At 39.9% G+C, this 27184-nt stretch overlaps 1 protein-coding gene across 1 annotated transcript in view; it reads left to right on the top strand.

Annotated features, from left to right (window-relative positions):
- Nucleotides 1-27184, top strand: part of LOC148039290 (putative plant SNARE 13) — a 78661-nt gene that overhangs the window by 818 nt on the left and 50659 nt on the right. Inside the window, exon 2 of the mRNA XM_087675187.1 lies at nucleotides 25374-25466. Within this exon, the coding sequence (XP_087531313.1) occupies nucleotides 25374-25466 (93 nt within the window). The remainder of the gene's footprint in view (nucleotides 1-25373; nucleotides 25467-27184) is intronic.

Genomic DNA, 27184 nt, shown 5'->3' with positions numbered 1-27184 from the left:
TTTTCTCATCTTATGTGATTGCTCTGTTCGCGGAGCAGCTGCTGTTTGCAACAGTTAGAATTTTGTCCAAGTTATTCAAGCCGCCAGTGGAACAGTTATATAATTCTGGCTTGCTTATTTCTGTGGCTGCTTTAACGTTAAAATTGACTTGAGCTGGCTGTGACTGGTTCGAGTACTTCTGATATATAAGAAGCGGAAGGTTCATTGTGCTACAGGAGGGTTATCAGTAAGCTGAGTGGCTGGGGACAAGACACTGTCGAGTGAAAGCCTGTAATGATAAGCTCAGATATGGTTTCAAAATACCATATCAAGTTATGCACCCAACCTTGTATGCCAAAGTGGAGGGCTCCAAGTCTGAAGTTGACTGTTTTCAAGTTGGTCTCTAACATGAATCTAATGAATAAGCACAAGCAACAACCATGGCAGGGAACAGCTCCATACAAGCCAAATAATGTTCACATGTGCAAGTATTTCTAGTGGTTCATGTAGCTTTTGTTAGGTTTCTAGACATGATACTGCATGAGAGAAAGATACTTATTTGTATATCTGCTTGTGGATCTTGGATTATGGAATTGTGGAGCTCATCCTTAAAAGCATGAAAAGAAGAACCTTAGTGGAGTGATTTGTGTAGGAATCCATAATTGAGTGTGACATCATTTGAGAAATGCTTTGTCTTGTAATGCACTGTTGTCATGTGCACATCAATTCAGGGTGCATATAAACATGTATTTGGCTTATGGTAGCTTCAGTAGATTCCACATAATCCTTTGTGCAATATAATAATTTGAACATGTTGCAGGATTCACAATTCAAATGATTAAGCCTAGGTAAAGTTAAAGCATGATAACCAACATAAGTGAACACTCTCTTAAGCTAAAAATGTGAATGCGATCAGATTTACCACCAGCCAACAATGCAAGGACGATGAGTTGTAAAAGAGATAGGCGATTGCAATAGGGGGGCTAAACAAAGGTAGTAGTAGCACAAGCTAGGTGTCAGAGTTGAAAATGTAGGGTGTCTAGTATGTAGTGTGGCGAAAAGATAGGGTTTGTGGGAAGGAACATAAGTTGTATACGACAAACACAAAGATAATGATTGAATACAGAAACTCAAAGAATGAAAATGATCAATCATGTACAATGGTGATACAATGTAGCCTTAGAGTTTTGTGTCTTGTAGATTGACATCGAGGTATACAATTAAGTCGATAATACTAATCAAAGCTCGGGGATGACTATAGGGTAGGAAGCCCTAAATGATGGAAATGCAAAAAGTGTTGATCTGATGATGTTAGAATTCCAAATGAAGGGAGTTGGTTGGTAAACTATCAGTAGAATGAGAAATAAACTTAATGAGTTAATTAAGCTTCATAAAGATTTTTTATGAAAATGAATTTTAATTTTGGTATCCCTAGCTCTTGGTATGGTGACCATTGCATTGGCAGTGAAGGATTTGACACTTGGCATGCAGTGGATAAGTGTGCGAGCCATGTGGTGTATGACCAAGGCTAAATGAACAAGGTGCAATGTGAAACTTTTATTAAATTAAAAGTTTGTATCTTAGAATTAAGTCACATTGAAAGCTTCACTCAGTAAGCAACTCCCTTAGGACACTTAATTTATTAAGCAGGCCTTGAGCTAGAGTTATTAGATATACTTAATGTTCCATCCTCATAAGATATCATCGATGATCCATGGTGCTCTAAGTTGTAAGGCTCTAATTATGAGGAGAAGCCATGTGCGAGCATGGACATTGGGTGGGCGTTGATTTGTATATCAAATGAGGTTTATGTGATCAGATAGTAAAAATGTGATCTTTGTGGATCTAGTCTTTGGGTTAGATAGAGTAGTTATTTTGGTAGTAACTTGAGGCATAATGTATGGAGTTATAGGATGTGAGAGTTATCAAGAGTCTCTATTTTGAGATTCGGGGGTAATATCCTTGGTCTAATGGTAAAGGAAATATTTCTTGGAATATTTCCTTGCCGACTAGGGAAGATTGATAATATGATTAGATATGTCAACCAGACTACTTTCTCGGGCTATAAAAGAAAGACCTTTTTAAAGCCATCGTCAATCTATCTTTCACTCAGTCAGAGCTTTTTAACTACCCTTAAGCGCTTCGGCTATCATCTATTTGGATCGCCATCTAAGCTTTACAGTGAAAGTGTACGGATGGATAAAGCTATCTTTGTATCAAATTGCTTGAAATTAAAGTAGTTTTTGTTTTTTTATATTTACTGTGTGTATTTCATTCCTTACTCAGATTTTGTCTATTGTCTTGTAAAAATTCTATATAGTATCAAAGCCCAGGGGGCTTTGAGGAGTGAAGAGTATATGAGAGGCAAGGGCTTCAATAGCGAAGAGAAGAAATATCGCTTGTTATATCAAGTAGCGGTGTTGGCGCATTAGGTGGTAGTGTTGTTGTATCGACAATTTAAACATTGAGGATTCATTCACTAATATTCAGCAAAGACAAGTTAGATAGTACAAATTATACTTGTGGAAGTTTAAAATCACTTCTATCCTTGATTTTTATTAGTGTTTAGAAACAAAGCTGGGGATTGATCCATAACTATAATCCACTGTTGATCCATAAAATTTGAGTGTTATGATTTCTCCAAATGTAGATATTTTATGAGCTTGGAAACGAAGGAATGTAAATGCACTGTGTCTTAGTTACAAGTTGTTTTGATAGTATTTTGATTTTGATTAAGCATATAACCAAGGCATTAGAGGCTTGAAACGTACTGAGGAGTCGGTAAGAAACACAAAATTAAACAAGAATTCAGAACTTGGAGAATCAACTAATAGTAGAGAAGTTTGTCGAAGGAGAGACAACTGAAGTATTTATGACTTGGATCAAGAATTTGTGTAATCAAATGGCTAGCGTTGGGATATAAAAAACTAGTGAGGAGCTAGCTCAGAGCTGTCTTTGGATTCGTCTATCAAAGTTTGATGGATTGGTAACTATCCTCAACACTCAGGTGAGATTCTAAGCTTTGACATTTGGGGAAATTTGTACATTACTAATGGAGAAGAAGTTGATGCATAAAGCTTGAGAGAATAGCAACAGTGGAGATATTGTATTCTTCGTCAATGTGAAAGGCAAAGATGGTTCCCTTATCAACAGTGATAAGAAAAGAGTTTAAGGAGAGTGCTTCTATTGCAAGAAAAAAGGACATGCAATTGCAAATTGTCATGTCAAGAAGGCAGATGAAAAGAATGGCACGGTGTAAAGACTAAAGGGAAGGAGATAGTCAATACGGTTGAAGCAAAGTTGGAGTTATTCAATGTAACCATTGAGGAAGTGTGTTCCTCAACACAAGAAATATCTAACATTAACTCATGGATATTGGATAGTGGCGCCTCTCGTTACATCACCAATAAGAAATGTCTATATAGTTCTATGAAGTTTGTAAGAATCCATCACTATGACAGTTTGGAATGATGCAAAATGGCATGTTGATGACACATGTACTATTTCCTTTGCTATTGCAAATGGTGAACTTAAGAATCTTTCAAATGTATTGTATATTCTAGAGATTAAGAGAAATTTGCTATCAGTTGCTTCTATAATTGATATTGGTCATGAGGTGAGGCTTACTAAGATAGGTACATAAATTATTGACAATGTTGGTAAAGTCGTTGACAAAGAAGAAAGGAGGAATAACTTGTATGAGCTACATGCTTTTACAGCCACCGCTAGTGTGGGCACAAGTGAACCTTTCGCATGAAAGATTTGGTTACATTGGTTTTGTAGCGTTGAAGGAGATGCATAAGCAAGGTATGGTTGCTCATCTACCTGCAGTAGTTGTAATGAAGAAACCATGTGAAGCTTGTATGATAGGCAAGCAATAGAAAAAGGCATTTCTATAAGAAAGCAAGAATAGATCAAAGGCTCCTCTAGAGTTGGTGCATATTAACTTATGTGGCAAAATGCTTACAAAAACGTTGGGAGGATCTTCTTATTTTATGTCGATCGTTGATGACTATAATAGGAAGATGTGAGTGTACTTTTTTTGTGATAAGGCTCAAGCTTTTGGTAAATTTAAAGAATGACTAAAACTTGTTAAGAATGAAACAGGGCAAAGTGTGAAGAAGTTTAGAATAGATGGTGGTGGTGAGTTTAACTCAAAGGAGTTTAAAGACTTTTATAAGAGCAAAAGGATTAAGTGTTAATTGATGACGTCTTATACACCTTAGCAGAATGGTGTTATTGAATGTTGAAATCGCACCATTGTGGAAATGGCAAGGTGCATACTTAAGGGCAAGGGATTGACTTATTAATTTTGTGTAGAAGCTGCTAATACTACAGTCTACATTTTCAATCGAAATTACACAAAGGCTCTTAAGGGCAAAACTCCTCATAAGGCCTATTTTGGTAAGGAATCATTTGTCTCACATTTTAAAACTTTTGGATGTGAATGTTATGCACATCTTTCAAAGGATAAGAGAAATAAGCTAAATTCACAAAGTATAAAATGCATCTTTTTGGGTTATAGTGATGAGCAAAAGACTTACAAAATATACGACCAAGAGGCAAAGAAGATCATATCAAGCTGCGATGTGGTTTTCAAGGAGTAGCCACATATAATGAAGGAGGAGAATATAAGTTCTTTCACTTTATCATCCAACGAAGTAGTCCACTATAGACCTATCCCAACAGCTGTCTCTACTCTCAAGGAGAGGGAAGCATCATCTTCTGATGATGAGGGAAAAGTTTACCAACCTGTAATCACGCCACTAGAAAAGCCATTGTTGCGATGGGTAAAGCAACTCTATGATCATAGTGATCCTATGCCTACCACAGTTGAGGAAAAAGAAGATGGACCAAGGCGGTCTCTAAGAATAGGGAAGCAAAGAGAGGCTTTTGTTCACATAGTCAATATAGCCTTGATGTGGCTGAGATTATGAGAGAAGTAAAGGTGCCAACAAACTTGAAAGAAGCATTTGCCGATCCAGCATGGAGAGCAACTATGTAAGCTTAGTATGATAGCATAACCAAGAATGGTACTTGGGTGGATCGGCCAGAAAAGAGAAAGATTATTTTTACCAAGTGGGTCTGGAAGGTAAAGTACAAGGTTGGTGGCCGCTTAGAAAAGTACAACGCCAGATTAGTTGCACAAGGATTTTCATAGGTTGAAGGATTTGATTTTCAAGAATCATTTGCTCCAATTGCTAGAACGACCACTATTCACATAGTGCTTATAGTGGCCGGTCATAAGAAGTGGCCAATTTATTGAATGGATGTTAAATCAGCGTTCTTGAATGGTGATCTCAAGGAGGAGATGTACATGGCTCAGCCACCTGGGTTTGAGGCATCTCATTTAGAGAACAAAGTTTGTAAGCTGAAGAGGGCATTGTATGGGCTAAAACAAGCCCCTAGGGCATGGTATCCACGGATAGATAAACTCTTTTTAGGCTTGAATTTCAAAAGATGTGTCTTAGATGCTAACTTATATGTTTACATGGGTGGTGAAAAGTATGTAGTGATTGTTTTATATTTAGATGACCTTTTTATTGTAGGTGATTATAAAGATACGATCCATTAGACTCGAAAGACTTTGAGCTTTGAGTTTGAAATGACAGACTTGGACTTGTTGCACCATTGTTTGGGGATTGAAGTCTTGGTAAAATCTTCATCTTTTAAAAAAAGTAGGCATGGGAGATCTTAAAAGCATTTGGAATGATCGAGTGTAAGGAGATAGCTACACCTACGGAGGTCAATGTGAACTTATCCATTGAGGATACATTAGCATTAGCAGACATTGGGAGGTAGAGGAGGTTGGTTGGTAGCCTTTGTAAAGAAAAATACCCTAACTCAGACGCATAAACAGAAATCGTACGACAAAGCACAGACTGATTTATCACAGTTGGGGTTAGGGTTAGAGTAACTCAGAGACAATGAATACAATGAATAAATGAAATGATATGACTACTTATAATACGATGCTCATGCAGCAAACACACTATGCAGTGAATGAATACTGAACCTCGAACTCCTGTATCTCTAGGATTAGGGTAGGGGTAATGAGCTGGAGAGTGTGTCGTACTTCGAACGGATTCCGAATCGCAACAAGGCGGTCTCCAGATCTCGAATACTAGCAAACGTAGCAGTGAGAAGCTGGATCTGATGTAGACAACAGTGAGAAGAGAGAAAAACTAAAAATGGAGCCTGCAGGAGAGAGAGAGTAAAAACGTAGGCATGACAGCCTATAGGAGAGAAAGACTAAAAATGAAGCTTGCAGGAGAGAGAAAGAGGAGAGGGAAAGACTAAAAACAGAGCTTGTAGGAGAGAGATTGAAAATGCAAGCAGGACAGCTTGCAAGAGAGGAAAAGACTAAAAACGGAGCTTGTAGGAGAGAGAGAGACTAAAAACGCAGGCATGACAGCTTGCAGGAGAGAGAAAGGCTAAAAATGGAGCATGCAGGAGAGAAAGACTGAAAACGCAAGCAAGACAGCCTGCAAGAGAAAGATTGCAGCGATTGCAGACAGGAGAGAGAAAACTGTCAGGGCGGCAGCTGGAGTCTGCAAACGCAGCAATTTGCTAGCGTGGCAGGCTGTACGACAGCAGTGCAGATGAACAGCAGTCAGTTGCCAGGCAGAAATAGCAGCAATCAGTGTATGGAGGACTGGAAACATGTGCGAGACTGTAGGGAATTGTGATGGACAGCAAGGGTTGAGATGTCCTTCGTGACGGGGGTGTGGGCAGCGAGCTGGTAACACCTGAAACTTGCAAAAACAAGATGGTGAAAGAGTGGAGGGCTGGCTGCCAATTTATAGAAAATTAGGGTTCTAGATCCTCTCCCACTTAACTTTCTCGATCCGCTCCCCGTTTTAGGGTTTTGGCTAAAATAAGCCTTAAATAAGCATGTTTTGGGTTTGTTTAAGTGGATAAGTGCATTTCTTGGCACAACACCCCCTCTCAGGCCCAAAATAGAGTAAGAAAAGTAGGCCAGTCTAAATTTTGATTTACCCCAAGGCGTCCCATCCCTAAGTAGCGAGGGCATCGGACAAAAGGTGCGCGTCGGCTGCCCAGTGGCCTACCAAGACTATAGAGGCAATGGATATCTTACCAAGTGATCACCTCAGAGAGGTCAGGGCATCGGACCAAGGATGCTCGTCGGCTGCCCAAGGGTCTACCAAGGCCTACAAAGGCGGATGAAATCAACAATGGACTTGTTTGTTTTGTTTTGTTTTTTTTTTGTTTTTTGTTTGAAAAGTGTTTTGAAAATACATAAGTAATATAGGGGCAACGGCCGATTAAGTGACAGATAGGAAAAGATAAAGAGAGTTTTAAACCCAAGTTATTCATAAAACTAGCATGCCAATCCCTCGCATTGACGAGGATAAGTGCCTAAGGATGATAAAAGTGAGTGTATGTGCCAATCATGTGTTGAATATGTGAGAGGCAAAAAAAATGGTGGGCTTAGCAAGACAAGCAAAGCAAGCAAGCAAGGAAGGGTAGGAAAACTGCCTTTAGGAGAACTGCCATGTGTTATGCTACGAATATGGTGGATCCTAGAGTCGACTACTCCAAAAGACCAAAAAGGGATAAATGCGCACAGATGCATGTTGACATGAACAGAATGCCAATGCAAAGGGTAATGCAAAAGGAGATGCAAGATGTTATGCTCATGCAATATGCTATGCAACGGTGCTGTTGGGACAGTGCTCTCGTAGGGAAAGTGTTAACTTGTCCAAGTGCCCTTTTACAATCAGGTCATCTTGATAGTGTGGATGAAGTTACAAATGCCCATAATACAATACAAAAGAATAAGTGAATGTAATGTCTTAAAAACTGTAAGCATCATCACTGCCACGATCAAGAGTAGGAGCTGCCCCCTCTTAAACTGGAAGGGAAAGCAAGAGAGAAGCACCCTCTCCTCGTCAAGCTGAAGAAGTAGGGGAGGGTGTACCCAAGCCGATCCTGGGTAGTAGGTACTGAAGAATCAGCCGGTTGACCGCTTTGGTCAAGATATCTGTAAAATTATCTGATGAAGGCACAAACTCTAGGCGAATAGTGCCTAGCTCAACTTGCTCTCTGAAAAAGTGGAAGTGGACTCCCACACGCCGTGTTCGTGGTGTGATGATCGGATTGCCCGCAAGGGCAATGGCACTGTGCTTGTCGTAGTAGACAACTGTGGAAGAGTCACATGGAAAATGAAGCGCCGTCAGTAAACTCCTCAGATAGATGACCTTGGTGGTGCCATCGAAGAGAGCCCGGTACTCAGCCTCGGCCGTAGAAGCCGCCACCGTCTCTTGCTTACGGCTGGACTAAGAAATGGAAGCTGTGCCCAAGGTAAAGAGGTAGCTGCCACGGGAACACCAGGTGTCAGGATCTCCTGTCCAATCAGAATCAGTGTATCCTTGCAAACATAAATCAGAACCATATGTCAAGCCATAAGAAAAAGTACACCGCAAATAACGTAATACACAAAGATATGCAATCCAATGTGACATCGTAGGTGCTGTGAAATACTGATTGAGTATGCTAATTGAGTAAGCTAAATCTGGCCTAGTGTGAATTAACCAAAGAAGTTTTCCTACAACAGAATGATAGGCTTTCGCTTCAGAGGAATGTCCCACAAAAATAAGGAGATCAGCTCGAGGATTAAGCTTATCTATCTTGTCATCAAGCGTGTGTGTGCGCGCACGACCCCCGAAGACTCTGAAATGGAAAATAATAGGCCGAGAGTCAAAAAATGCCTCATACAGGTTTTTTTAAGGAAGAGCCGCAATCAAGCACTTGTTGAGGATGTACACCGAAGTATTAATAGCCTCTACCCAAAGGCGCTCAGGAAGCTCTGCTGCGAACAACATAGAGCGTGCTATTTCCATGACCGTGCGGTTCCTACGCTCTACGACTCCATTCTGAGAGGGGGAGTTGGTAGAGGTGAGTTGGTGAGAAATGCCATGCTTCTGTAGAAACTTGGAAAACTTGTGAGAGATAAACTCACCACCGCTATCACTTCTCATGCACCCAACACAATGACCAGTCTGGTTATGAACCAGCAATACCCAAGCAGAAAAGTATGTGAAAGCATCTGACTTATGCTTGAGGAAGTACACCTACACCTATCGAGAATGATCATCCACTATCAAAAAGAAGTATAGCGCGCCGTTCAAAGCAGTAGTGGATGTCGGCCCACAAAGATCAACGTGAATCAATCTACAAGGCTTCTCAGCTCTATGTGTAGACTGTTGAGAAAATGGGGTATGGTGCTGCTTCTCAAGCTGACAGGCTTTACAGATATCTTGAGCTAGCTTCAGGCGTGGAAGGCCCTCAACCAGCTCACGGTGTGACAACTCATAAAGTGAGTCATAACCAAGATGCCCTAAGCGAAAATGCCAAAGACGCTCATTGTGCGTAGGCTCCCAAGATGTGGCTAAGGCTTGGAAGCTATGGAAGACGAAGCCTTCGGCGGTCGGCTCGGGCAGAAAGTGTCATGTGGTATAGGCTATTAGGTTGTGCCTCACTGCGAGCAATCACTAAACGAGTCAGAGAGTCAAGGACCTCGATTGTGGTCGCTGTAAAGAAAACTGCTCGCCCCAATCGGCAAAGCTGTTGAACAGATAACAAGTTCATCCCAAGCTGAGGGACATGATATGCATGGTCCAGTGAAGCCATATCCGGACCCTTGTTAGTGGCACAACTGGCGCAACCTTGAGCTTGAATCTTGATCGAGGAGTTGTTTCCTACACGGACCCGCCCGGCTGCAGGGGCTTCGGTACGGAAAATGTCCTCTATAGGAGTCATGTGATGTGTAGCTCCACTGTCCACAATCCAAACTGGAGTTGAAGTGCTCGGTTGTGACAAGTGGGTCTCTGCAGTAACCTCGTCGGGAGGCAACTCACAGATGTGGATGAGACTCGCATTTGATGTCTCTATGGAGACGATATGAATCTCTGTAGACCAGTTAGACAAGCCCTCTGGAGTTGAGAATGTTGTCGACTGAGATGATTGTGCGGTGGCAGTGTGAGTCTGACCTTTAAACTGCCCCTTGCCATCACCTTGCCTCTCTTGCTGGGGGTTGTCCGAGTGAGGGGTGGGGGTCTGAGACTCAGGTTTTGGTGTTGTGCTCCGTGCCTTTGATCGACACTTGTCGTAAAAAGGCCAGTCTTTTGACAATGTTGACAATACCTATTCTTTTAGGTACATTCTGCCACCCAGGTTTGAGTTGTGAGTGGGAGTTTCCTTGAGAATCCCCAGATTGATTTAGCTTTTGAGTTTGATTTTGATTTTGAGTGGAGGTTTGGTTTGCCCTTCTCTCGTTGCCCTTTTTGAGAATGAGCAAGAAGAGCCTCCTTTGAAGAGGAATTCATATGAAACTAATCGAACAACCGTGCTTAACGCAACAACTGGCACTCAAATTTATAGAATGTAGGCATGGTAGGCTTTGAAATTATTCCTTCCATAAAATTGAAGTATTTCTTGGGGAGTTCATTTAGGAATAATGTGACCTGATCATCAGAGGACTTGGGAGTCCTTGTAGTGGAAAATTCAGCGAGGAGACGTCGATACTCAGTCAACTTGACTTTCAAGTCATCCCGGTCAGTGATTTTGAAAAGCTAAAGCTCATGGTCAAGATTAATAGGACGGGTTTTATCTCGAGCCACATAGCAGTCAGACAAGTGTGCCCATCGCTCTAACGCTAAGTCAAAATGCTAAAGCTGAGAATGAAACTCAGGCAATAAGCCCTGCATCGGCTCGACAATAGCAGAGGCATTCCTAGCCTTCCTTGAGCGCACAACCTCGTATGGAACAAATGCGGGATCGGGTTGGGTTTTCAACCCCTGCAGTAGATGCCATAGGTTCTGTGAATCAAGGACATTTCTCATTAAATTCGACCTAGTAGTAAAGTTTGACCCGTTAAAACGAGTCTTGTCATTAAATGCATTCTTGGCAGAAGATGAGCTAGAATCATGAGGTGTCGGGTGGGTGGAGTAAGATGGTGGAGGTGAGAGTGTCTGATAAGAGTAAGAAGGAGGAGGAAGAGGTGGGTAGGCAGAAGTAGGTTGTGAGTATCCAATGAGTGCCGATTGATGCGGAGGCATTGGAATATGAATGTTTCCATAAGGTGCCGGTGTAGGTGGAGGCATTAGGACACAATAGCCTTGTCCAAAGTAAGGTTGCGACACAACATTATGACTAGAAGGTCCACTAGGCAATGGCATGGAGGCAAATTGTGGAGGCAATTGATCTACACTCGAGAGAGATTGAGTGGGATACCGAGGCTACAATAATCTCGAAAGTGTGTATGAGGTAGGTGGAACACCATCCGGTTGAGGGAAGGATGAGGTCCTAAAGGATGTGCTTATGTTTCCATAATCCCCCCGGTGTGATGTGCGGTGCGACATGAGGTGTTTGAAATGGAAATGTAAATGGTGTAAATGGAAGTGGTGAAGCAGCGGAAGAATGTGGTGGGATGGGTGGGTTTTGAAAGTGAGGTGTATGAGGTGTAGATTCTTTTTGTTCATTTTTATCATTTAAAGACTGAAAATGAAATTGTGAAGATGATGATACACCATGTAATGAAGTGAAAGGAACACCAAATTCATTCTGATTATGTGAAGTAGGCGAAAAAGAATGAAGGACAAAAGAAGAGTTACTTGGCTTTTTCTTATAATCCCTGCGACGTGTGTTAACATACAAGAATTGGTCCTCTAGAGGACCTTTTTCTTAGTTAACAGACTGGACTCTTTCTTCCACATGATCTCTACCAGTATATTGCAAAACAGAAGAGGTAAAAGAAGAAGGCACAAAAGACAAATCAAAAGTACCTTGTACTGGAGAGGACCAAAGAGTTTGAAAAAATGGAACATACTCCGGATCTTGCTTTCGAAGAGAGGGGCCCATTCTTGATGGAGGTCTCGACGGCCCTACAACATCATCAGACTTACGCGCAATATCTGAAGAGTGAAATCCATACATACTTTCATTTAGAAGCTTTTCTTGAAGGGCAATCCTTCGGTTGAGCTCCTCAATCTTCTTTTGTCGATAGGCTATGATCAGTTTATATTTCTCAGAGGTCAGCTTGCCTATATTTTCTTCCATGTACTCAGATGTTTCTCCCACCATGTCGGAACTTTGTGGAGCAAGCTGATTGGTCCACTCTCGCTCGGTTCTCGGCATAGGTTGATCTGGAGATTGGATTGGTGTTGATGTGTTCGAAGTCATTTGAACCTATTGTTGTTCTTGCTTCTTGCGAAGAGCTTTTAGATCAAAGGCTTAGGTTTCTCAGAGAGTACTAGGCTCTGATACCATGTGAAGAAAAATACCCTAACACAGAAGCATAAACAAAAACTGTACGACAAAGCACAGACTGATAAAAAGAATACAGTTAGGGTTAGGGTTAGAGTAACTCATAGACAATGAACATAGTGAATAAATGAAATGATATGATTACTTATAATACGATGCTCATGCAACAAACACACTATGTAGTGAATGAATACTGAACCTCGAACTCTTGTATCTCTAGGATCAGGGCAGGGGTAATGAGCTGGAGAGTGTGTCGTACTCCGAATGGATCCCGAATCGTAGCAAGGCAGCCTCCGGATGTGGAAAACCAGCAAACGCAGTAGTGAGAAGCTGGATCTGATGCAAACAACAGTGAGGAGAGAGAAAGACTAAAAACGGAGCCTGCAGGAGAGAGAAATACTAAAAACGCAGGTACGACAGCCTGAAGAGAGAGAAATACTAAAAACGGAGCTTGCAAGAGAGAGAAAGACTAAAAACGGAGCTTGTAGGAGATAGAAAGGTTGAAAATGCAAGCAGGACAGCTTACAAGAGAGAGAAAGACTGTAGCGATTGCAGGTAGGAGAGAGAAAACTATCAGGGCGGCAGCTGGAGCCTGCAAATGCAGCAGTTTGCTGGCGTGGCAGACTGTATGACAGTAGTGCAGATGAACAATAGTCAGTCGCCAGGCAGAAACAGTAGCAATTAGCGTGTGGAGGGTTGGAAACAGGCGCCAGACTGTAGGGAACAGTGATGGACAACAAGGGCTGAGATGTCCTCCGTGACCGGGGTGTGGACGGCAAGCTGGTAACACATGAAAACTACAAAAACGAGATAGTGAAAGAGTGGAGGGTTGGCTGCCAATTTATAGAAAATTAGGGTTTTAGATCCTCTTCCACTTAACTTTCTCGATCGGTTTTCCGTTTTAGGGTTTTGGCTAAAATAAGCAAAAAATAAGCATATTTTGGGGCTGTTTAAGTTTAAGTGCATTTCTTAGTACAACAGCCTTATCTACTTATATAACACCATGCCAGATATTAGTTTTGCTGTTGGTGTTTTGTGTAAGTTTTCAAATAAACCATGAAAAAGTCATTGGCAAGTTGGGATGTGGGTGCTTAGATACTTGGAGGGAACTCTTGACTATGGTATCACATACTTTTCTAGAGCTCTTATGGGAAATTGTGACTTAGATTCAACATGTAACAATGTTTTCAGGAAATCAGTTTCTGAATATTGTTTCCTTTTAGGTTTAGAAATCCTCTCTTGGATCAGTAAGAAGCAACCAATTGTGGCATAATCAAAGTACAAGGTAGCTTGCGTTGTTGCATGTGAAGCAGTATGGTGAAGGAGGATTCTATGGCGTATAGGAGTACAAGATGAAGATCCAACTGTGTTAAGATGTGACAATTAAGAGTCACAGCGGCATTGTCCAAAATCTAGTTTTTTTTATACGCACCAAATACATTGAGATCCAATATCAGTATGTACGTGACTTGATCGAGGATGGTACAGTAGAGATGGTGTACTATCCAATGGAGGAGAATGGAGTAGATATCTTTATGAAAACTCTTGTGAAGGATCTCCTTCGAATGCATCTTTAGAGACTCGGTATCGGGTGTCATGAGGACCCTCACTTAACATGTGGGTTAATTTTTAATTACATGGTTAAGTAAATGTTGCACATGTGAGGGGTAATTGGGGTTAGAGTAAATTTAGGAGCCTAGGACAAGAGGAAATTATGGTATGTCAAAGGCGAAATGTGCTATAAGTTATGCCGCACAGATACTTGGTGGTATTTGGTGCCAGTTGTTGGTCTAGGTCATTCATTTGGCCATAAATGTCAATTGTTGGTGACACTAGAGAAGTGGCGTTTAATGGTACCTAACGCTAATCTGATGGTCAAAGAGGCGTAGAGACACTCAGGAATGGAAGTTGCCTGGCCAATTTGATTATTGGCCAATTAGATTTACAGCCATTGGAGGACCTTTTGAGGTAGTCATAGGGGCAGGAGAAGGCCAATCAACAGCAAGTGACAGCATCTACAAGTTGTTGAGATAGGGTAACAGCAGTAAATGACTGATTTTCTTTAGCTCTTTGTATCTATAAGATGTTGAGATAGGGCAGCAGCAGCACCGGCAAAGAAGTTTTGAATTTTCTTTCTCCTCAGCATTCTCTCTCTTATCTTCTAGCTTTTCTACAGCCTTGCTTTGAAGATTATATCATTGAGATGACTAGAGGTTGAGAAATTTCAGATTTCTCAGATGTAAATCCTAATTTGCAAAAAAAATCAGGGTTTAGTAGTAGCCTCGAGAAGCATGCCAGAAATTGAAAGCTCAAAGACTTGGAATCAATAGGGTTGAAGCTGTTTTTAGTCAAATTTAGGTGGAGGGACCGGCAAATCAATGAATTTTGGGCATTTTTCATTTTCATCAAAGCAAGTGAAGGCCAATTGATTGCCCGAATCAAGGGGTAAATCGGATCGAAGACTTGCTGTCATTTTGAACAACAAGGGGAGTTGAAATACCGAAAGGGATTGGGAGGATCTCATTGTACATCAACTTATTTTTCAATTAAGTAAATTAAATACCAAAAGGGGTGTCAGTTTTGGGGCCAATAGGGTGTCCATTGTCTAAGATTGTAAGTTAATTTGCATATATCAATTTTGTAATAAATGTTATTTTGTAACTAAGTTGTAATTAGGGAATTACCACCCATCCTCGAAAGGAAGGCTGGTTTCATGGTTCCATTGTCGGGATTACCACTCAATCCCTTGATTTGGTAGGCTCCAGACACTTGATTGCAAGCCAAAGCTTTGTGTTGGCACTGATTTTTACTCTCAGCTGAGAAATTAGGGCAATATGTCTTAATACAGTGAGATGGACTTAAGCAGTGATGATGCCTCTCAATATGAACATTTACATGGGAATGAAGGAAATGCAATGCCCGACCTTGGAGAAGGCTCAGGCCATTGACAACAAGCTGAAAATGTTGTTGTTGGCTAAGATGCATAGCCTTCAAGACATAAGGAGGTTGATGACCAGCAAAGTGAAGAGGAATTTGATGACGAGTTCAAGAATCGGATGAGGACAATAGCAAATCTCTTTGCTGAATTGGCAAAGGATCCTTGATTTTTGAATGCTCCAAAGGATAACAAAGGCAAGAAAAAGAAGATGTTTTTTATATCTTCGGAATAACAAGATGCATCGAAGATAATGCCAAATCCTTCATTTAAAGCTCTTAGAGATGCTAATGAAATAAAACAGTTGGTACCTACAAGGCAAGAAATGCAAATGTAAGGCTATCACGGAAGTGCCAATCTAATGGATTTTGGATTGTCGGGCATGCTATGATGAGGTATCCAGGATATTTTGGTGAAAGCATGATTTTTCATGCTATGCTTGGACAAGGACCGCATGTGAGAATGTATGGCACAAATCCCTATGGTATGGAGCTACCGATGCGTGGTGTGTAAGGCCCAATGTATTCGGGTATGACTGGAAACATGCAAAACCCTATGTATGGTAGTATTGGCTTGATGCTTGGGGCACAAAGTAGCATGTTTGGTACTGCATTTGCATCCTTGAATGCTTATGGGGCTCAAGGAATGAATGCTAGTTATGCAAATGCTTTATTTGGCATTGGTTTTGATGTAAATTCATCAAATATACCCTTTTTGCCGTAGCCAATGTATGGCAACTTGACACCCAAAGGGGCAACAAAAGACTATGATGAGGGTAGAAAAGCAATGAAGTTTGAGTCCTTTAGTGGTGTACAAGATAGGTTGAGAGCTTTGACTTTCATTTAGTAGTTTAATGCAGCCTATTAAGGAGAGAACTTCACAAAGTCCTCAAAGATTCGAAAAGTAGCTACTTTCTTGAAAGAGAATGCATTATAGTGGTGATCCACTCTTTTCATGCAAGGTAGAGCACCGTCAATGTGGTTACAATTCAAGCAAATTTTTGCATTGAATTGATTGACAAATACCTTTGAGGTGGACATCATGATAGCTTGGAATAAGTTGGATGCTAAGGATTGATCATGAGATTCGCAGCTTCTTGGGTTTATGTTCTTTCTACAGGAAGTATATACGCGGGTTTGCTGAAATTGCATCTCCATTGCATGCCTTGCAGAAGAAGGATGTGCCATTTAGATGGACAACAGTGAAAATTTCAGCACTTGAAAAGTTGAAGGAAAAGATGACTTCACATCCTGTGCTTGTGTTGCTCGATCTAAGGAAGTCATTGATAGTTCAATGTGATGCATTTGGTAATAACATTGGGGCCATTTTTATGCAAGACAGTTGAGTTGTGGCTTATGAGAGCCAAATTCTCCACAGTGCAGAAAATAATTTGCAGGTTTGGGTTGTAGCTCATGCATTGTCTACGAGGAAATATTATTTGTTGGGGGTTGATTTTACAGTGCAGATAGACCATCAAACTTTGAGGTAGGATTGTCTGCGTACGTAGTACGAATTGATCCATACAGTATGGTACGGTACATATTCATACGATTTAGTATGAAAAAATGGGCACTTTTTGTTCTCTCTCCTTTAAGTCTACATTTTTTTTCCCTTTTTTCTTTCTTATTTCTTTCCCAAGCCTCTCTCTCTCTCTCTAGCCTTTTCCTCTCTCTAGTTGCACTAGTACCACGTATGAAAGGTTTGATACTATACCATACTTTAGGTACTGTATCTTACGCATTAGTACCATAAGGTACCAACTTAATTGATACATCTTTTCCATTTGAACTGTACTTTGGGACAAGCTAAATGCTCCTTATATTAAAATATGATTCTCCCATGAGATTAGGTTATTTGAGATTCAAACAATTTCTCTCAACATTCTCTCTCTCTAGCCCACACTTCTCTTATTTGTATGATCATGCATATATGATGTATCCACTACTCATCTTATATACTCTAATAGCATTGCTATTTAGACTTGAAATATGTGTTCTATTATCTTTAGTTCAAAATAATCAAGTTATTTTTTTTCGTTCTAATATTGTACCGTACCTTATAAAATCTTAAGGTATTATTTAATACCGTATTTTATCATGCCGTACCATATCCTACCTTTCGTACTTGACAACTATACTTGAGGTACTTTTTGATGCAATCAAAGTTGTTAGAGAAGTATATGAGATTGATAAATTTTCTCTCTATGTTTCATTTTTAGATTGTATATATTGATCGTAAAAAGAATGTTGTGGTTGATACACTATCACGTAAGCCATAAATTTCAGTCGTTAGCATGGTTTATCATAGAGTTGGATGCCATGAAATAGCAATATGTTGTTGATTTGGACTTTGCTAATGTTTATGATTAGCATTGAAATGACCAAAGGCATGAACACTTTGTGCTAAGAGACGGATTTTTGATGATGCATGGACAATTGTGTGTCACAAAGCAGTTAAGGCCTAGAATTATCATTGAAAGTCATGCTCCTCCATATGCAGGACAAAGAGGTATTGATATCACGGTCAAGGCAGTGGAGCATTTCTTTTATTGGCCAACTTTGAGGCATGATGTAGAACAGTTTTTTAAGACATCCATTGTATGTTAGAAGATAAAGCATGATAGGCAAAAGATGTCGGGTTTGTTACAGTCCTTGCCTATTCTAGATAGGCCTTAGCAGAGCATTGCAATGGATTCTATTTTTGAGCTTCCTAAGACAGTTACAAGAAATGATGGGATATGGACTATCATTTGCAAATTTAGCAAACAAGCCCATTTCATTCCGGTGAGGAAGAAAATAAAGGCTGATTATATGGTACGATTGTTTTTACAACACATATTTAAGTATCATGGTAATGCTAGAGTCGATCATTAGTGATTGAGATCCTCGGATGACCAATTTATTTTGGAAGGGGTTGTTTGAGAATATGGGTACAACATTGAAATTCTCATCGTTCTGTTTTGCATTAGTTTTTGCATTGATTGTTGGTCAATTTTTGCAATGAGTCTGTGATTAATTTGGAGTCACATTTGTAGTAGTTTGTGAACAGTTCTCAGATTAGCAAGTGATTAGTTTATGATTAGATTATGCTCAGTTTTCAATGGTTTACACTTGGTTCCACTGACAACAGTATATATTATTATGCCATTGATGTTTTAGTCATGGTTTATACTTGGTTATACTATGGTATGGTTTGATTTTGCCAAATGAGTTAAGCTAATAAGAAATAGACATGCTACATGATAATGTGCCAATGTTTTTAAGATTCTTTGTGAGTCTTATGTTATGTTATGATTGACTGGTAATTTTTAGCATGTGTTTGGGTATATGGAATGGTTAAGCAATAGTGCGCAATGTTGTGTTAACTATGATGCCTTGTGAAAATTTCAATCCACTATTTTACTTTTGATGCATCTGGCAATGTGATCGAAGACAATTTCAAGGATTTTAGGGGGGAGGGATGTCATGAGAATATGTATTTTTGAAACTTCACTTAACATGTGGATTAATTTTTAATCATATGGTTAAACAAATGTTGCACGTGTGATGTGTCATTGGGGTTAGAGTAAATTTACGAGCCCAAGACCTAAGGAAATCATGGGATGTCAAAGGTAAAAGTTGCTATAAGTTATGCTGTATAGGCACTTGGTGGTATTTGGTGTCAGAGTGAAGCAATGCGAAAGCGAATGACCGTGACAAAGAGTGAACGGAGAGAGAAGAGAGAGAGAAAAAGACAGTAAAACGCAGAAAATCTGCAGTGAAGAATGCTATATATGAATGTAGAATTATACATAGTTGTAGAGAGAATATCTGTGTATGTCTCCGCCTTGAGGACCTCGATCTTCGTCAGCCCAAGTGCTATCTTTATCACCAGCAGGCTGAAATCTGTCGGATACAAGTGATCAAAATTGTTGGAAACTCAATCTTTAAAAGGTTGAAAAGAATACCTTGAAAAATATCCAAAATAGGCAGGTAGGCAGGTCGGTTGCAGTTGGACAGTCCAACTGTTGTCACATGGCAAAACTGCCACGTAGCAGGGAAGCTGACTCCTAATATTTGGTACTTGTTGTTGGCTTAGGCCATTTATTTGGCCATAAGTATTAGTTGTTGGTGACACTAGGGAAGTGGTGTTTAATAGTACTTAATACCAATCTGATGGTCAAAGATTGTGTAGAGACACTCGAGAATGGTAGTTGCCTAGCCAATTTAATTATTGGCTAGTTAAATTATTTTTTAGAGAACTAAAATAATTATTAGATTAATTTTAAATATTTAAAGATTGATAATTAATATTTAATTAGAGATAATGTTGAAAAAACCATTTGGGAAGGTTGTCACTTGTCAAAAATGTCCATGCAAGACTGAAAAACGTCTTTAGAGATTGGAGAGAAGTATTTGTGTATGTAGTTTGCAAGAGAGAGAGAGAGAGAGAGAGAGAGAGAGAGAGAGAGAGAGAGAGAGATGGTTTGATTTGCAGCCATTGGAGAATCTTATGAGGTAGTTACAGGGGTAGAAGAAGGCCAATCAATAGCAGATGACAGCATCTACAAGTTGTTGAGATAGGGCAGCAGCAGTAAATGATTGATTTTTTTCAGTTTTTTACATCTATAAGATATTGAGATAGGATAGCAGCAGTAAATGATAGATTTTTTTTAAATTTTTTGCAAAGAAAGTTTGAATTTTCACTCTCCTCAACATTCTCTCTCATCTTCTAGCCTTTCTATAGTCTTGCTGCTATCATTGAGATGACCAGAGGCTGAGAAATTTCAGATTTTTTAGTTGTAAATCCTAATCTGCAACATAAATTAGGGTTTACAGCAACCTTGGAAAGTATGCTAGAAATTGGAAGCTTCTAAACTTGGATTCAACAGGGTTGAAGCTATTTTCAATCAAATTTAAGTGGAGGGACTAGCAAATCAATGAATTTGGGGCATTTTCCATCTCGATCAAAGTGGGTAAAGGCCAATTGACTGTCAGAATCTAGGGCAAATCAAATTGAAGACTTGCTAGTCTTTTGGGACAGCAAGGGGAGTTGGAATACCGAAAGGGATTGGGTGAATCCTATTGTACATCAACTTCTTCTTTAATTAAGTAAAATAAATACGGAAAGGGGTACCAGTTTTGGGGCCAACAGGTTGTCCATTGTCCAAGATTGTAAGTTAATTTTGCATTTCTTGGCTTTGTAATAAATTTTATTGTTGTAACTAAGTTGTAATTAGGGAATTACCACCCATCCATGGAAGGAAGACTGGTTTCATTGGGCCAAGAATGTAGTTCACCTGCGGGTGTACATTGAGGAGGGGTGCTAGATACGCTCAATGTCCCACCGTCATAAGGTACCATCAATGATCCATGGTGCTCTAAGTTATAAGGTGCCCATTATGAGGAGAAGCCATGTGTGAGCACGAACATTAGGTGGGTCCTGACTTGTACCTCAAATGAGGTCTATGTTATTGGATGACAAAAATGTGAGCTTTGTGGATCTAGTCTTTGGGTTAGATAGAGCAGTTATGTTGGTAGCAATTCGAGGCGCAATACATGGAGTTGCGGAATGGAGACAACTGCTATTTTCTTTCTTGTTGTAGAGAATTGTAAATTTCAGCCATTGAATGAGCTTATAACATAGATGGAGTGTGGACAACAGCCAATTTTTCTTCTCTTGGTATGGGGATTTCATTGGGCAGTCTCATGACTCCTTATATAGCAAAGTATGTTGCTGTTTTGAGCAAAATATTAGAAAAATAGGTTACGACAGCACTACAGATTGAAATCCTTTTTAAATTTCAGCCATGGAATGAGCTTACAACATAGATGGAGTGTGGACAACAGCCAATTTTTCTTCTCTTGGCATGGGGATTTCATTGGGCAGTCTCATGACTCCTTATATAGCAAAGTATGTTGCTGTTTTGAGCAAAATATTAGAAAAATAGGTTACGACAGCACTACAGATTGAAATCCTTTCTTCTTCTTTGAGATCTCAAGCCTAGTGCATTTTCTAGGCAATTTTGTCGCGAAAAAGCGGCTTTTTCATAGTTTTATCATGAGGAACCCCTTGTTTGTGAGAGGAACAGTGTGGGATTGCATGGAGACTATGTAGGAGAGCTATCTTAGCAAATGCTCCATGAAATTAAGTTCAAGAGCTTGCTATCATTTTTAGGGTTTGACAGATTGAAGTGTTCAGTTGCAGTTTCGAACACTCTATAATTGGTTGGAGGCCAACAGTGAAAGTGTTAAGGTTATTGTGCACCGTGGATGAGTTATGTTGCAAGAAATCATTGAAATATGACCATTGGTAACCAATTTCAAGCATACTTCAATAAGCTAAAGAAATACCGAAAGGGGCACCAAGCTTTGGGGACAACAAGTATTAATGTGTGGTGCAGGAATACTCTAGCTTAAGTTGTGTGTGGAGTTTTCTTGTTTGATTTTTATTGTTAAGTTAAATTAAGTGCTTGCTAAAATGTGGTTTATTACCCTTTGGGCTTCCAAAGGCCGGTTTCATGGTTCTGTTTTGTTGGGACATCACTAACTTTTTGAAGGAGGCGAGCTTGTGGTCGTATTGAGGAGCAAACACATGCGTTTTGGTTTGCTGTAATTCAATTACAGCAATGCTTATACTCGCTTGAAACAATGTACAGCAAGGGGCAAACGGTAAAAGATGTCACACAATAGTGGTAGTAGGATTGAGAAATAGGAATCCCCTCTTGACAAGCACTCAACACATGGTTTTGAGTCTCCAAATGCTGAAAATGCTTTAGGATAGTGAGCAACAAATGCGATCGATGAGCATGCAACTCAATCACATGCAATTCCACAAGTCCAAGGTGCTTAGGAAGCAAATGTAATGTTTATGGCATAATTAGCAAGTGTTGTTATGAACTTTTAATAGTTAATTCAGTAACCTCAATTTACTGAATTTATTGTAGTCAATTCTTGACGTTCAAGGAAAAAAGTTGCTTTGCATTTTGAACAGCCAAGTGAGGCTCATGGGCAAACTTTTTAGCCGAAGGTATTGCATACACTAGCACTTGTAATACTGAATGTGCAAGGACCTCCGGTTCAAGAGCACGATCATCCATTAGGGAATAATGTGCAGCATATTCCTCATGGTCCATGGACAACAAATAATTCCTCCACCATCTATGTATCTAGGATATTTTGGGGGTGAATCAATATTTCGAGCTATGGGTACCATTGCACCCGCCAATGTTGGCATGCAAAATGCAGCTGGTTTTCAGCCACCCATGTTAGTTGTTCACAGGAACTATCATGGGGCAATGCAGCTCCAAATGCACACTGGCATCCATGGTAACATTGGTATGCAGTCATGTATGCAAATTGGAATGTTTGGTCACGTGGGAAGCACTACTGGGTATATGTTAAATGCAAATGCAACGATGGCATCAACGGGACCACCATTTTTGTAGCCACCCATGTATGATAACTTGACTCCTTTGGGTAAAGTCAAAGACAACAAAGAAGGTGGAGTAGCTATCAAATTTGAAACATTTAATGCTATGTAGGATAGACTAAAGGCTTTGACCTTCATTCAGCAATTTGATGCAGCCTAATCCAAAGGCAATTTTTTTGAGTCTTTAAAGTGTGCAAGGTAGCTAGTTTTTAAAGAGAAAATCCATTTCAGTGGTGGACAACCCTTTTGATGCAAGGCAAGACACGAGCAACTTGGTTGTAATTCAAACATGTTTTCTCTTCTTAATGGCTCACAAACACTTTTAAAGTTCATGATGGTTGAGCAAATAGAGATCTATTGTTGTGGTCTACCCTAATAAATCTGTGACTATTGCACCAAGACAAAAGTGACTAGCAATGCACAATTGATTGAAAATGCAAATACAGCTTATGAAATTGTTGAAGCATAGACAAGAGGAATAGACTCTCCCTTCAACTCTACATCAAGAACATGTTGCCTTCCTTTATGAGTGAGAGTGATTTTCCTATTATATACATCAATCATTGCATGCACTGTATAATACAATGGAAGACCCAATAAGACATTGCAGCCCTCCAATGGCATAATGTGAAAATCCTCACTATCCACATATGACTACAAATGAATTCTGAGTTTTCCAATGATAGGGTGGTTGGCTTTGCATGTCCAAGGTAAGCCAAACTAGCCTGATCCATGGGACCCATCTCATCATCTCTAATGCCCAACTTGGTTGCCAATTTTGGGGAAATGAAGTTGGCACCAGCTCATGCATCAAAGAAAACTAAAGCATGTCGATCCCTTACTTTGCCCCATTCACGACATAGCTCTGAAGCATATGTGTTTGGTTGCTCACCAACAAGATTGAATATCAATCTAGTAGAAGTTTTATACTTCTTGCCTTTTTGATCCTTATTGTCATCTGCATGGTTTTTAGACTTATGTTTTGGGCATTCACGTGCTATATGCCCCTCTTGCTCACAAACATAGCATTTGTTTGCACCATACAATGCATTTCTTTCAGCAGCTTTCTTAGTACTAACAAATGACCTTTTGCCTCATTTACCTTTTTGAAAGAATGACTTTGACTGATTTTCAGCATGTTTTATGAGGATTTAAACTTTGCTGACCAAAAATTCAGTCTTGTTGCCCTTATTTTCAGCATTGTCCTTTGAAGCGTCTTTGCTATCCTTAAATCTTGTGTCATGCCCTTTCATTATCCACAACATCTTGTTGATCAACAAGATTGTGGTTCGCTCCCTCCACAATTGCTTGCATCATCATCAGCCTGGGCGAATAGCTGTTGTGTTTGGGGATTTGTGACAAGTAGGACACACTCTTGGAGGCATTGTCGGTCTCTATGATAGAACTCTTAACTCACTTTTGCCTTGATTCTGGAGACACTGCAGGCTTGACATCACATTATCTCATTTATATTCCTACACACATCTTTATCGAGCATTCCTCAATGATTGTGTTCGTTGTGGTGTGGTACCTTTTGCATGTCTTTGTGTTTGCCCCAGCATTTCTTCATATGGTGAGCTTGAATGTCCTGCTCTTGTGGGGGCCATTTTGGTGGAGATCAACTAGAGGCACCTTGTATTGCTTATGGCATTGTCTCATGCTGTAGATACAACTCCAAGTACTTTATGAACTCTATTTGGGCATCGATTTTGTTTGGATCAATGAAAGGGTCGATACCTTGGTTAACAAATATTACCCTTGCCATAATTCATGATACTGGTTGGTTCACAAATGTTGCCTTTCCCATTACCTATGATACTTGGTTACCATGCCTTTAGAGTTTCTTTTGTTTGAATTGCCAAGAATAGCTGATCTCACTATCCATGACAATTAGAGATGTAGTCGCCAATGATCTAATTTTTTCCCTTTCGAGAACGTGTGCAGCTTGACTAACTTTTTTTGCAAAGCTCCTCGACTCTCATTTTCTTTAGAAAAATTTGCCAACACCTTTTGAGATAGTTGTGTCATTCCTTCTCTTGCGTGAGTTTTGCCATGTCATGACAATTAATACCTGACTTGGGAAAAAATGTAATGTAGAGCCACTAAAGCACAAGCTGCCCTCAATTGGCTTGCAACAACAAGCATGACTGTTGCCTTGCAGGTGATTTGTACCATTGCCATCTGCTAGCTATATGTGTGATCTGTCCAGTTTGCCTTGGCATTGCCAACCGCGTGGAGGACAGCCATGCCATCTTGCCTTATTGACAATTATTCAAGCACTGAAAGTGTCCAGGTGCATTATGGTTCATTAGGCCAGGTCACAAGAATGAATGTGCCACCCACTGCTCTGGAATGCCATTGTGCTATTTTGGCCAAATGGAGTCTTCAGCCAGTTTTACCCTATATGGCTTTGATATCAGACACCAATTCCCAGCAAACCAATAACTTTCTGGCACTACCTTTGCTTTTATGGGTTTGCAAACTTTTTCGTCACCCCTTGCATAGGTCTGCATGATGTAACACTGGATGTGTAGTTCTAGAACAGCGAGTCAAGGGTGTACTGATACCCTCTTCTCTATTGTGCACTTTGTCATTGTTTATTTTGGCTAGTGGAAGGAATTGAAATTTGAGGGGAAAAAGATTGCTTTACTCAACAAACAAGCATATGTTTGGGATACACATTGCAAAAACTGTGTGTTAAACATTTGAGAACTAATTTGTCCTGGTTTTTATAATTTGTGATTTTAATCATTGTTTGCAGGAGCGGATTCCAAAAATTAGACAAGGTGAAAGACCCAAATAGGCAGACTAAGCAGCTAGAGGAGCTCACTGCAAAGATGCGAGAGTGCAAAAGGTAAATTAGTTCTGTAATAGTGTGTTTATCAAGATTCAATAGGATTGATAATTCACTAGTTTTTATGCAAATAGGCTTTCCAATATTTATTTGGAAAGTCAAAATTCAAGGACATTATGATTGAGTCTAACACTACAATCTTTTCATTCACACTTCTCAGTCACTCTCACTCATTCACATACTCTCTCTTTCAAAACATTTGGCTGTGTCTCATCTCGTTTGGCATTAAGTTACTACTTGGAATCAGGTCAAGGATGTCCTCTTTGGTGCTTTTCACTAGGGCTGCATGCATGGCTGTGCATGTGGATACTAGGTAGACATCAGCCTGGGAAGAGAATAGATCAAATTTACTGCTGTGTTTTTCCTCCAGAGTGAAAAATTGGACAGGCATGTGGTGTTTTCAGGCCATGTGATCACTTATAGAGCTGTGTGCTGCATCTCCATAATCATCAATGAGGTAAGCCTGTGGTTGTCTTGAGTGCAATGACAAATTGCTGTAATTTGATTTCAGCAAAGGGTATCCAACAAAAATGTCTCATAGAAATTATGATTGGGATGAGGAACACGAGTCTTCACAATCATCGTGTGATATGACTCCATTGATGATTAAAATGAAGAGGAACAACAACAAGCTGCAAATGCATTAAAGTGGGTATTTTTTAGTTAAAAGAATCTAAAAAGGTTAAAGATGAAATGGAAGCAAAGGCATTATTCAAGTGTAGTTGGTTAGTGCAGTGGGTATTGTAACAAAACTTCTTGATTTGCTAAATTTATGCAAGACCCTTTTGTGCCTAAGAAGAAAAAGAAGCATTGACAATCTAAGCAGCCCAGTGAGTCTCATGGAAAAACTCTACATACTTTTCAATCCTTTCAATGGGTAGATTCCAGTAATGCCAAACACACAGGGAGCTTTGTTCTAACAGTCCATTGATGAGTAAGGTACCAATTCTCATGGATAAGGTAGTAACTGTTTTCACAATGTTAAGTACATCCAAGTGTATTGGGGTGGTCATTCAATATTCTAGGCTATGGCTGGAAATGCTTTAGGTCGTCACAGAATGCTTGGAATTACACTGCTGGTTTTCAGCCTGCCATGCAAGGTCTGCAAGGGAATATGTTTGGGGTTTTGCAACCTGGAATGCATAATGGCATATATGGTAACATGGGAATGCAACCAAGGATGCAAAGTGTAACATTTGTGTTAGCCATTGATTCACACTCCATACATTATGTTTGCCCTTCGTATGTTTAGTACCTTGGTCATATTAGTTCTATGTGTGGGGCAGCCCTTAAATGCCTCATGAAGTTATAGTTATGATGGTAGTTTTTCAGCGTGGCTTGAAGGAGCAATTGGTGTCATTCTTGTTTTGGGATCATCTCTGGTGTTCACAACTTGTGTATGGTGGATTCTTATTATGATATATAAGATCTGACAATTGGCGCCATCATTCATTACATCTCTGCTCTATTTCCTGCATGTTCCTTGTGTTCTATTTTAGACTTCGAGTATTAGTGATGAAGTAGGTGTTCTCATTTTTCTGTGATTATATTTGAGTTTCTTATGAGTTGCTTAATACAAAATTAAGTATTTTCCATATGAGGCACTATTTGTCCTATTATGCATTCTGTATAGATTAGGGCAGCATTAGTTTGGTGATCTTGCCATCACTTCCCTGTTTCTCTGTGTTAAAATACCAGCAAAGAAATGGCAAAGTTCG

The sequence above is a fragment of the Lygodium microphyllum genome, chromosome 3, assembly GCF_053477565.2.
Source record: "Lygodium microphyllum isolate KBCC chromosome 3, Lygodium_microphyllum_v1.1.10, whole genome shotgun sequence".
Classification (NCBI taxonomy): domain Eukaryota; kingdom Viridiplantae; phylum Streptophyta; class Polypodiopsida; order Schizaeales; family Lygodiaceae; genus Lygodium; species Lygodium microphyllum.
Note: the sequence above shows the minus strand (reverse complement) of the source record. Positions and strands in the feature narration are given on the sequence as shown.